This window comes from Vicia villosa, linkage group LG1 (genome assembly GCF_029867415.1).
Source record: "Vicia villosa cultivar HV-30 ecotype Madison, WI linkage group LG1, Vvil1.0, whole genome shotgun sequence".
In the NCBI taxonomy this organism is placed as follows: domain Eukaryota; kingdom Viridiplantae; phylum Streptophyta; class Magnoliopsida; order Fabales; family Fabaceae; genus Vicia; species Vicia villosa.
In genome coordinates this window covers 7570426-7581385 of record NC_081180.1, presented here as the reverse complement: position 1 = coordinate 7581385, position 10960 = coordinate 7570426, and the positions used below count along the sequence as shown (strand labels likewise).

The window sequence follows — 10960 nt, the reverse complement described above, 5'->3', positions numbered from 1 at the left end:
TCGGATCATCGACCAATTTTTGTCTTGCCTAACCTTCTTACTTGCATGGAGAGATTTCCACACAACAACAGTTATGGGAACCATCCTCTTTGAAAAAAAATAGGACAGATGTTAGATAGAAGACATATACTTATCATAAAACTCTTAAACATTACACAAGGTCATTGTTACATTACACAAGGAAGCGATATTCGCCATCTTCCCTAAATATTACCATGGAAGTACAATCTCGCCCCTCACCCTCATGAACAGGTCTATGTATTTTTTTGAAGTTATTCGAGTGGGGGTGAAGAGAACCTTCCTTGACAAGGTGCATAAAGCCACTCACCCTCCTCTAGATGTTGTTTTAGTGCCATTAAAAGAGAAAAAATGCCTATGGTAGGTGTGACCTCCAGGAGACCACATATAATCTCGAACGACCGTATGAAAGCCCACCCATTGGGCGATATCTGAGAGAGGGAAACATTCATGGTCGTAAGGAGCTCAGAATAAACAATGGTAAAACGAACTAGCACCCATAATTCATGAATTAAGGGGAAGATGTAGGTAAAAAACTTTAGGACTACGTCCGTATCATCGCCCGAACTTGACAAGTTTATGTTACAATGATATGAAGCCATTTTCCCTAGGTGGAGTAAATAGTTTCATAGTCTCCAGCTCTCAAGCATTTTGATTGAACTAGATGCCATTAATGGTCCTGATTGTTTGGGGAAAAATAGGGGAAAAGAGGTCACTATCACTACTAGAATCATAACTACTTTCATAACAGCTAAACATAGCTATTTTGAAAAGTTTACAATTGACTGTCCCTTCATATCGCCTAGTATACAATACTCCCACATCTCTATACACTCCCAACCAATAAAGGGCTCAACGACCTTACCCATATCGTATAAATCCATAATAATAACCATTTATGAAAAAGGAAATGTATAAGGGAAGTATTTAATACATGTGCTTAAGATGACGAAGGATGAAAGGTAAAGAGAAACTTGAAAAAGCTTGAGAAAAAACTTACACTTAAGAAGATGAAGAAAGCGCGGATATGAAAAGATTTAGAATTCCACTTTTATAAGACCAATTACCTAGGTTTCATAGGCTATCATTGCCTTAACATAGGTACATGCCAACATGTGGATAGTGGAGACATCTACGACTCAAGATTCACACATGCATATAATCAATGACACACAATAATCACGCCTTCCAAAGAAAAGCTAGCACGCCTAAGCATTAAATGTTTCACATGCCTCCCAAATCAACTCTTGAGGGACTCACCTTAACAAAGCTTGAGAGATTTTCCTCTAAGCAACGCTTGAGGGACTTCCCCCCACTAAGCAACGCTCAAGGAACTCTCCGCTAAGCAACACTCAAGGGAATCGTCTCAAGCAACGCTTGAAGGACTCATCCCAAATAATGCTTAAAGGACTCGCTACAATAAGCTTCACCAAATCCATTGTAGATCTAAATTAATTACTTCACCCTTCTCAACCTTCATGCTTGAGGGACTATGGACCGTGCTAAGTTTATTGGGTTTGGAAAGAAGCATTCCAAAGGGCCTTGAAGGAATCAGGCAGGCACCATCTCAGGTCGCCTCACAATGACCTGAGTTGGCTGATCCAGACCCGTGTTTCCTATCTAACCCATTTCACAAATACACGGTAGACAAGGTGCTCAGAGGAAAATTAATAGGAAGGTGACATGATAAGAGGAAACAACCCCCATTTATAATGGAGGAAGAACCATACTTCTATACTCCCACGATTCAATAGAAAAAGTAAGAGATAATTGTTTCTTCTCTACACGCAAAAGTCACCTATTTATACTCTTGCCCTAAGGTTTGGAGACTCATTTACTAGTTTCACATAATTAAACATAGACATCCTCTTGTGATCACAAACATGAGCAGGATCATTTTTTCTTATTGTAACACTTCTATATATTTTTAAATATATAAATTTTATTAGTAAAGATCCTAAATAACAACTAACAAAGATAAACATTTTGAATTATGTTAAGAAATGTGGTTAGGCCTAACTCAACCCTACAAAATCGGCTTATAGGGTGATGATTGCCCCCACTTATAAGGACATGTTCAGGCCATATATTGTCTGATGTGGGACTCTTAACACACCCCTCACGTACAAAACTAGACAACTGGAACGTGGAAATAAATGGTAGGTAGTCCGATAGCGGAAACCATAGAAGGTGGTCCACCGAATCTTAAACGAGGCTCTGATACCATGTTAAGAAGTGTGGTTAGGCCTAACTCAACCCTACAAAACCGGCTTATAAGGTGAGGATTGTCCCACTTATAAGAACATGTTCAGGCCATATATTGTCCGATGTGAGTCTCTTAACAAATTATCAATGAAAAGTAAATTTAAAAGTTAAAATGTAAAAAATGATGATGAAAGGTAATTAACAATACAACTCAATTATAAAATGTATTTATATGGACTTGGAAATGGTATTTACATACAGTTAGTTGTTGCATCATATAGTAGCATTTCTTGACCATAGAATTTTTTCAAGCTGATTATCATATTTATCATGAACTACGATTATTCCTAGGTTCATATTTCAAATCATAGTAAGACCTAATAACATTACATGTACGTGATTTAAGAAAATTGTCTGTCGACCAGTATTTTATTTTGTCCCTGAGCCACCTTGTCTAAGATGTCACATGTATGTGCAGATTGATTAATTTTAAATTTAAAATACACACAATTTTTTTGTGTGTTTCAATACTTGATGACTAAGTAAAATACTACTCCTAGGATGTAGTAGTTTTAATGTAATGATTTTTTTTGACAATTATTTACACTCACAAATAATGAGATACACCTATACTAGTAGTAGTATATCATTTGAACTCTATATTACGTCAATTCTTGTCCAAATCATAAAGACGAGGTTTGAAATCACCCAAACGGCATAATACGTCAAAAAATACGTCGTATACATCATTCAATTAGACAAAGTTATTGTCACAAAAACATTTAATATCATTCTACATCAAAACCTCAAGAACAAAAAAACTCGTAAAAAAAAAATCGATATTAATTATGTCTTGAAATACTCGAGGAGAAAATATTACAGCTAAGTTCATGGACCCCACACGTTGTTACGAACGATGATTATTATTGCAATTGGTGAGAATAAAGCTACTTTTGGAATTAAAATAATAATTAAAAGTTAGTAACATAGTAGTAATAATAAATGATTATTATTAATTTACTATACTAAAAAAAAATTAAAAACACGAGAATAGTAATAAGAGTTAGTTAGAGCTAAAAACCAAAAACAATTAAAAGTAGGTGGCGCGAAAACAACTGACCCCACGTCTCGCTCCTTTTTCCTTAACTGAAACCGTTTTATCATTACCCTTTTTTTATTTTTTTTTTATTTTTTATTTTTCTTAGCAAAGTTTTTCCTTAACACGAAATCGTTATTATTATTATTTTTTACTTCTTTTAATTCTCTTTATTATTCGTTTTCTCTTTCCCACTTAGTTTCAAAATCACGAAACTGCCATCGCCGGTGAAACTCCACTCCGGTAACCGTTTTTGCCTCTCCGTTCATTCTCCGGCGACTCTAATTCGAATTCAAATCGTTGTTTCGAGAAGAAGGTGATTCGATCACTGGTTTATTTATTGATTAATTTAATTATTTTAGGGTTTTTATTTATGGATTCGTTGTTTAATTTCAATTTTCAAGTTGTTTTTATCTGATCGGAGGAAGTTTTATTATCAGTAATCGGTGTTAATTATTGCATTGGAATTGAGTTAATTAGGTTTTTTATTAATTAATTTTCCTTTTTTAAGCGTTTTTTCTCTAATTTTGTTATGGATCTTCATTTATGATTTACTTTGTTTATGCTTTGTTAATTATCACATTATGCTTGAATAATTTAGGTTTCTATTTCTGATTGAGTTTTGTGATCTAAATTATACGGTTTTTCAATTATTTGGTTTCTGAAGGTGGTTTTGATAATACAATTGAATTGTGAAAATTTGAGAAATACATGAACCTGGGAATGAAATTCAATGAACTTTACTGTATAGTACTTGATTCTGTGCAGTAACACTCTAGCTTGTCGAGAGACATAAATCTGTGTGAATCTTGGCATTTGTCATGGATCTCTGTTCTGAACCCTATGTTTTGTTTCTTTTCAATCAGTTTTTCAGCTTAATAATTTTTCATGGATTTCAGCAATATTCTTCTTACTGTACTAGTGATAAGTTTTAAATATCCGTGTAGAGGTTATGTTGCGGATTTCCCGATTTTGGTCGGTATACATGTTGCGATGTTGGTTGTAGTTTTCGCAGTCTGAATTAACTACAATTTGTTTTTTGTATCAGTAAAACGGTAAATAATGATATCGGTATCAGAACATGTCGATACCATTTTGTGGCAATCTTTTTTTTCTTTTTCTGCAAGTAGTCAAAAATGGAAATGACTACTCTCCATAACTCTTTCTATTTTTTATTATTTTCTTTTTTGTTGTTGTAGAAAATGGTCTCTGAATCATGTTAGGTTTACACAAATTGTTTTTATGGCGATGGTGGACAATGATCATCACTGCACGTGATCTCTTTGTCTATGCCCATTTCCCAAACTACAATAACACTATCAAGTTCAAACTTCCATCTTCAATTAAATTAAGAAAATAATATAAAATATTATGCTGTATAGAATACAAACAAAATATATAATTAATTGGCTCTATTGAATATAATATTCTGTTTGCAAATTTGGAAGAGGGTGTTTAGTTATACTACAAAGCAGTTACTATATATATGATAATTATTATCTTGTGGTTCTTTTTAATTCATCTAAGGTAAAAGTTACACATTGACTTCATTGCAATTTAATTGTGTTATGAGTTATGACTGTTTGGTTTGATTTGGGGAAGAAAACGGGAGTGTTATAGGAAAGATTAGTTACTTTATTTTTAGGCCTGCAATGCAAGTTATGGTATCACTTTCACTGAATTCCCTTTCATGAAAATGAGTTGAGAGAGAAGAAGAAATAGGACAGAGTGTGTTTGTGTGGAGTAAACTTATTGCCAGCCCATAGACCATGGCATTCCCGTGAGAGAGACAAAAGGGGAAAAATTAAAGTCTTTCTAACCCTATGTATTTCCTCTTTCTTATCCCTATACTCTTTATTATTCTGTTTTACATCCCAGTATCCCTAATTTCCAAGGGGACCCCCCCTTCCCCTGCAAATCAACTTTTTTGTTTTGTTTTTAATCTTCAGTTAAACCCAAACCAACGTTTAATGATAAAAAAACGTTAAATGTACGTTGAGACATTTTCCGCGAGTTTCTCTCATCCATTACACCAGATGTTGTTTTCCCTCTCCATATTCTTCCTGCCGTGTCCTGATCTTGTTGGATTCGGGATTTTTTTCATGAACAAAACATACCCACTTGATTTTATTACCTGTGATTCTCAAATTCCTTCTCCATCAGATCTGAGTCTCTGTAAAGATGTGCGCTTTTTTATTTTTCCTTTTTTTCTCTTTTTGAAGGGGCTTATTCTTTGCGTTTCTTTTCTTTACCAGTCTGTAGTGTCTTACTTTATTTTCATTTGTGACAGATTTATTGCAGGGAAAAGGATCTTCTTTCTGGATAATCTGCGCTGGTCATTTATTCCATTTGACTGCCAAAGTTGATATATTTGGCTTAGTTTAATGAAAACTTCCATCGATGTGGTCTGATTGGGATAGAGTGGATGGATGTATGTGAATCAGAGCAAGCATTACGGAAACACAGAACTGGGAGTCCAAGACACCCTTTGGCCCCAGCTGAAAAGAACAATGCAATCACTACAAGGCGGTCCGGAACTAGGGAAGTTAGTTCAAGGTATAAGTCACCTACTCCGGCATCTCCATCTGGTCCCCGTCGATGCCCATCTCCATCTGGTCCTCGTCGATGTCCATCTCCATCTCCAAACAGCTTCACAAGAACAACTGCATCATCTAAATTGTTACCTAAGAGAGCTCAATCAGCTGAGAGGAACCGGCCTGCAACCCCTCCTTCTCCAACAAGTCCTTCTACGCCTGTCCACGACGATGTGCATTTGTCCAAAAGGGCCGCTAGTAGCCGTTTGCCAGAGACTCTATGGCCTTCCACAATGCGAAGTTTGAGTGTTTCTTTTCAGTCAGATACCATTTCGATACCTGTGAGTAAAAAAGAGAGGCCTGTTACTAGTGCTTCTGATCGTACTCTACGGCCAAATTCAAACGTGGCACACAAGCAGGTTGAAACAAAAAATACACGTAAGCCTACGCCGGAGAGAAGGAGGAGTCCTCTTAAAGGAAAGAATGCCTCTGATCAATCTGAGAACTCAAAGCCAGTTGATGGTTTGCATTCTCGGTTGATAGATCAGCATCGGTGGCCAGGTAGAATGGGTGGGAAGGTATCTTCTAATCCCTTAAATAGAAGTGTTGATCATTCAGATAAGATAACCAGAATGTTGAACAGTTCTGTTCCAGGAACTGGTGTACCTTCACTTAGAAGATTGTCGTTACCGGGTGAAGCAAGTAAGCCCTTGCAGAAAACTTCTACTGATGTTGCAAGGCTAATGTCTCTTGTTGAAAATGGTAAAATAGGAAGCGAGGTGAAATCATTTGATGACAGCTTCCATGTATTAAGACCTCGCAAATCTGTTTCTGCCACTTCATCAGATAAAACAGGATTAGCATTTACTGGAGTCAGATCTCAAGCCTTGATATCTCCAAGGTCACGTCCCGCCTCACCTAGTAGGAGTACAACGGTATCTCCTTCTATTTCAAGAGGCGTCAGTCCATCTCACTCAAGGCCATCTACTCCTCCCAGAGGGGTTAGTCCAAGTCGAATAAGGGCAACCAGTTCATCCAACCAATCCAACAATTCAATTTCCGTTCTTAGCTTTATTGCCGATTTTAAAAAAGGGAAAAAAGGTGCAGCCTACGTTGAAGATGCTCACCAATTAAGACTTCTCTATAACAGATACTTGCAATGGAGATTTGCCAATGCAAGAGCGGAGGATGCATTTTATGTCCAAAATGCAATTGTTGAGGTATGGCTTGCTATCTTTGACAAGCTGGCAAACTCTTCTTTGTGGACTTCCTCTTATACATGGATTGTATATTTGGAACCAATTTACTAGAACTTGTTCAATGATGCAGAAAACTTTGTATAATGTATGGAGCAATACCATGTCTATGTGGGAGTCAATTACTAGGAAGAGAATCTATCTCCAGCAGCTGCAGCTTGAGCTGAAGCTAAATTCTATTATGAATAATCAAGTAATACTTCTCTCTTGACTGAAATATTTTTATCTTTCTCTATTCCATATTTTATTATTATAGTATCAGTTTGAAACTATATTAGTACATTCCAGTCACGTGTTGTTATTTGTTTTAGTACTTCAATTTCATATGGTTATTGCGGAGTTTATAAGCGACACACGTGTACTTTCCAAGAGATTGCTCCTATTATATCGAAAAGTCTGATAATATGTCATCAATGTTTCATGTTAATGGTTGATATAAGTGATTATAAGTAAAAGAAAAATAGAAAGTTTAGGACTTTGCTTGTCAAAAGTGGAACATTGGAATATGAATCTTATACATCATTGAGTATCTAACTTCAGTTATTGTATGTGATGCTAGTTTCTTTCCTTATTTAATTTTCAATTTTCAATAATTAACAATAGATTTTTTATGTGGTCAATGAACTAGATGACCTACCTTGATGACTGGGCTACTCTTGAAAGCAATCATGTTGATGCTCTGTCTGGGGCTGTAGAAGACTTGGAGGCAAACACTCTTCGTCTTCCACTAACTGGAGGGGCAAAGGTATGCATGGTTTTTGTATTTTTTGGTTTATCACCTAGAAAGCAACACTAGCATCAATCATTCTATGTTTACACTCCTACAGGCAGATATTGAGCACTTGAAGGTTGCTATTTGTTCAGCTGTTGATGTCATGCAAGCTATGGGATCTGCAATCCGCCCTTTGCTCTCACGGGTGAGCTAATTGTCTTAAGAGTTCTATTGGCTTGATTCACATAATCATCTAGCACTTGTTCTTAGTCAGCACATTTAATGCAAAACTTCATTTTGCTGGTTGTATGTTTTTCTTTTGATTTTTCAAATTAGTGGAACTACAGTTTTGGGCAGTAAAGGGTTACTATAATTTTTGTATCGTTCATCAGATCTTATACTCCACAAGAGGCTGACCCCATTTTATACTGTATCTGACAGGTGGAAGCCATGAATAATTTAATTTCTGAAGTTGCTATCGTATCAGCACAAGAGAAAGCCATGCTTGATGAATGTGAAGCGCTACTGGCTTTTTCAACATCCATGCAGGTAAGAATCATAATATATCATTTATGAACGTGAACTATGGAAATATATTTTTTCAATTTTATGGTGATGAGTATGAGCATATAAATTAGTAGAGAGTGCATTTCACTCACATTTATCACATTTTAAATTAAGTTTGATTTCTGGTAATACTTATGTTGTGCGGATTCAATATTTAAGAGCCATATTTCATTAGCGAATCATAATAAGCTCTAGATTAAAGAACCAGGGTTGATTGTAAACTAGTTTAACTTTTCCAATTTGCTATTACTTTTACTATACTCCCTCATTGTTCACTAAAATACTAGTAATGAATTAGTTCTCGTGGGACGTTGAGCATGTCATAATGTGAAAATGCTTCTAGAGTCATGTGCTTATTTCTTGTCTATATATTGGAATGCAAATGTAGTTTAATAGCTCTTTTCACTGCAGCCATTTAATATCTGAAAATTGTTAAACAAAATTAAACTGTAAAATAAAACTTGGTAATGAATGTGTGTTGTTGACGCAAAAGATGCGACCAATTAGAGAATTGTGTATTTATTGAAGAAAATGCGACCAATTAGAGAATTGTGTATTTATTGAAGAAAATGCGACCAGTATACTTGTCTCGCATAGTTATCCACCACACACCATGGTTTGCCAGTAGTATAACTGCTGCAACTACTTTATCTATAGATGTTTTTATTTGAGAATGACGGTCATGATTCAGTTGTAAATTGCCACAAATTTATTTTATTCATCAATGTTATGTTTGCTTGCTCCATGCTTCCATCTGAATGCAGGAGCGAATAAGCGAAATGTAGAGATTTTTCTTTTTCGTTTATAAAAGGGAGGAGGATCCTTTCAACGCTAGGGTCTAGGGCTTCATTAGTCCCTTAAAATAGGACAGTTCTAAAGAAACAAACAGTACGTAAACTGGTTCTTCAATTCACGGCAGAGTGAAAAGAGTTGAATGCAATGCAACACGCTTTGTTATCTTTGTTTTCTTAGTTTCTAATTAATTACTTTTTGGCCAAAACAGGTTGAGGAATATAGCCTTCAAACGCATCTGATGCAAATCAAGCAAGCTTTGGAGGTAAAAAAGTAACCAATCTCAGAAATTTAGACACACACGAGCCTGACCTGCTACTACCGAGCTAACGAGAAATAGTCTCTTGCGGCTGCACCCAAAGTGGTAGTATTAGTATGTAAATTTTTTAAATAGGTTTTTTTTTTTCTTCCTCTCTTCCCTCATATATGCTGGAATTTAAGTTCAATTATCATCTTTTTCTTTCTAGTCAACACTGGTGACCAGAGCCTTCTTCCACTTGTAATTTTGTATCAGGCAATTGAAAAGAAAATGCAAAGCAAAGAAGCAAAATAGTCCATATTTACAATTTACATTTATCTCATTTAGTTACTCCCACCGTTCTAAAAATAATTTCTTTCAATAACATTAATCAATTAATTTTTACATGGTAGAAGTTTTAACTTTTCTACCATTGATTGGAACTGGAAGTTAAAAATCTGAGAACATGGAAGCATTTCATCTTGGTTGCTTATTATTACTATGGACACCTTGTGCCATAGGTGCGGTGCAGCGATTGAATCGCACGTTCTTGCATCTTTTGGTTTAAACATTTTGCTATGAGTAGTAATGGCTCCCTCCTCATTACAATTTGTTGGGAGATTTGGTGGAACAAAAATGAAGTGATTTTCCAGAATTTAACATCGTTCAAACTTTGGATATATCTTTTAGAATTATGATTATTAGAGATGATATTTGACAACTTCCTTCTTCCATAGTTGTTCTTCTGGAAATTAGAGAAATGTAGGGTTTTTGGGTGATTGTGTAATGTTAACCCAGTTCAACAATGTCTACATGTTGAGAACAAGCAAACTAGTTTATGGGTCCGATTGTGTTAATTTTATTTTTATTTTTAATTTGTATCATAAATTTATATTATTAAAGTTTAAAATTTAGTCAAAATTATATAACTTTTCAAAATTTCAAAAATGATGTATTTCAAAAATAATTTTTAAGAAATACTATTTAAAATAAATTTCAAATTTAAATGATTTAAAATAAATTATATTTAAAAAAAATTATAATAAAGTGATGAAATACATAAAATATCATTTAAAAAAATTATTTAAATTTATATTTTAATTGATAATTTTTTAAAATCTTTATATTTTTTTAAGCTAAAATATGTAATACTTTAAAAATCCTATGAGATTTATTCATCTTGACTCCTCACTTTATCCTGAATCGTTTATGCAATGTGTGTTTTCCTATATGATTAATAGACTTGTGTTCATAGTAGCAAAATTAGCTATTTATGAACTTCAACTCACCATTCAAGTCACCATATAACTAGGAAGGGGATTTTAAAGAGAAACATATAAATAAAACTTATTAACTAATATAGCATTTCGTTAGAACAACAATCAGTAAAGAATACTAAAGATAAAGAGAAACGAAACTAAAAGATAATTAACTCGAAGAATCTTTGTTAATACATTTTGATCAATGGTATTTATCTCTAAGACTATAGAGCAATTATTGTTCCTTTTTATTTATGTGATTAATTAGGATACTAAAGATAAA

The 10960-nt window shown here is 34.5% G+C and overlaps 1 protein-coding gene across 2 annotated transcripts; it reads left to right on the top strand.

Annotated features, from left to right (window-relative positions):
- Positions 1-3330: 3330 nt before the first annotated feature.
- Positions 3331-9750, top strand: LOC131627711 (AUGMIN subunit 8). 2 transcript variants are annotated; one of them, XM_058898562.1, is made up of 7 exons: positions 3331-5502; positions 5610-7073; positions 7183-7302; positions 7738-7854; positions 7937-8026; positions 8263-8370; positions 9392-9750. In XM_058898562.1, exons 2-7 carry the CDS (start codon positions 5745-5747, stop codon positions 9455-9457), a joined length of 1830 nt encoding a protein of 609 aa, XP_058754545.1. In that variant the 5' UTR covers positions 3331-5502; positions 5610-5744; the 3' UTR covers positions 9458-9750. The 2 variants fall into 2 exon arrangements, with proteins under 2 accessions (XP_058754545.1, XP_058754537.1); XM_058898554.1 differs by having other exon boundaries at positions 3332-3635.
- The last annotated feature ends 1210 nt before the right edge of the window (positions 9751-10960 follow it).

What these genes read in the sequence shown, in the direction of transcription:
- LOC131627711 (XM_058898562.1), top strand. Translation starts at nt 5,745, where the DNA reads ATGGATGTATGTGAATCAGAGCAAGCATTACGGAAACACAGAACTGGG. An exon ending in TCCAAAATGCAATTGTTGAG is followed by an intron (nt 7,074 to 7,182) that starts GTATGGCTTGCT and finishes TCAATGATGCAG; the next exon opens with AAAACTTTGTATAATGTATG. An exon ending in ATTCTATTATGAATAATCAA is followed by an intron (nt 7,303 to 7,737) that starts GTAATACTTCTC and finishes TCAATGAACTAG; the next exon opens with ATGACCTACCTTGATGACTG.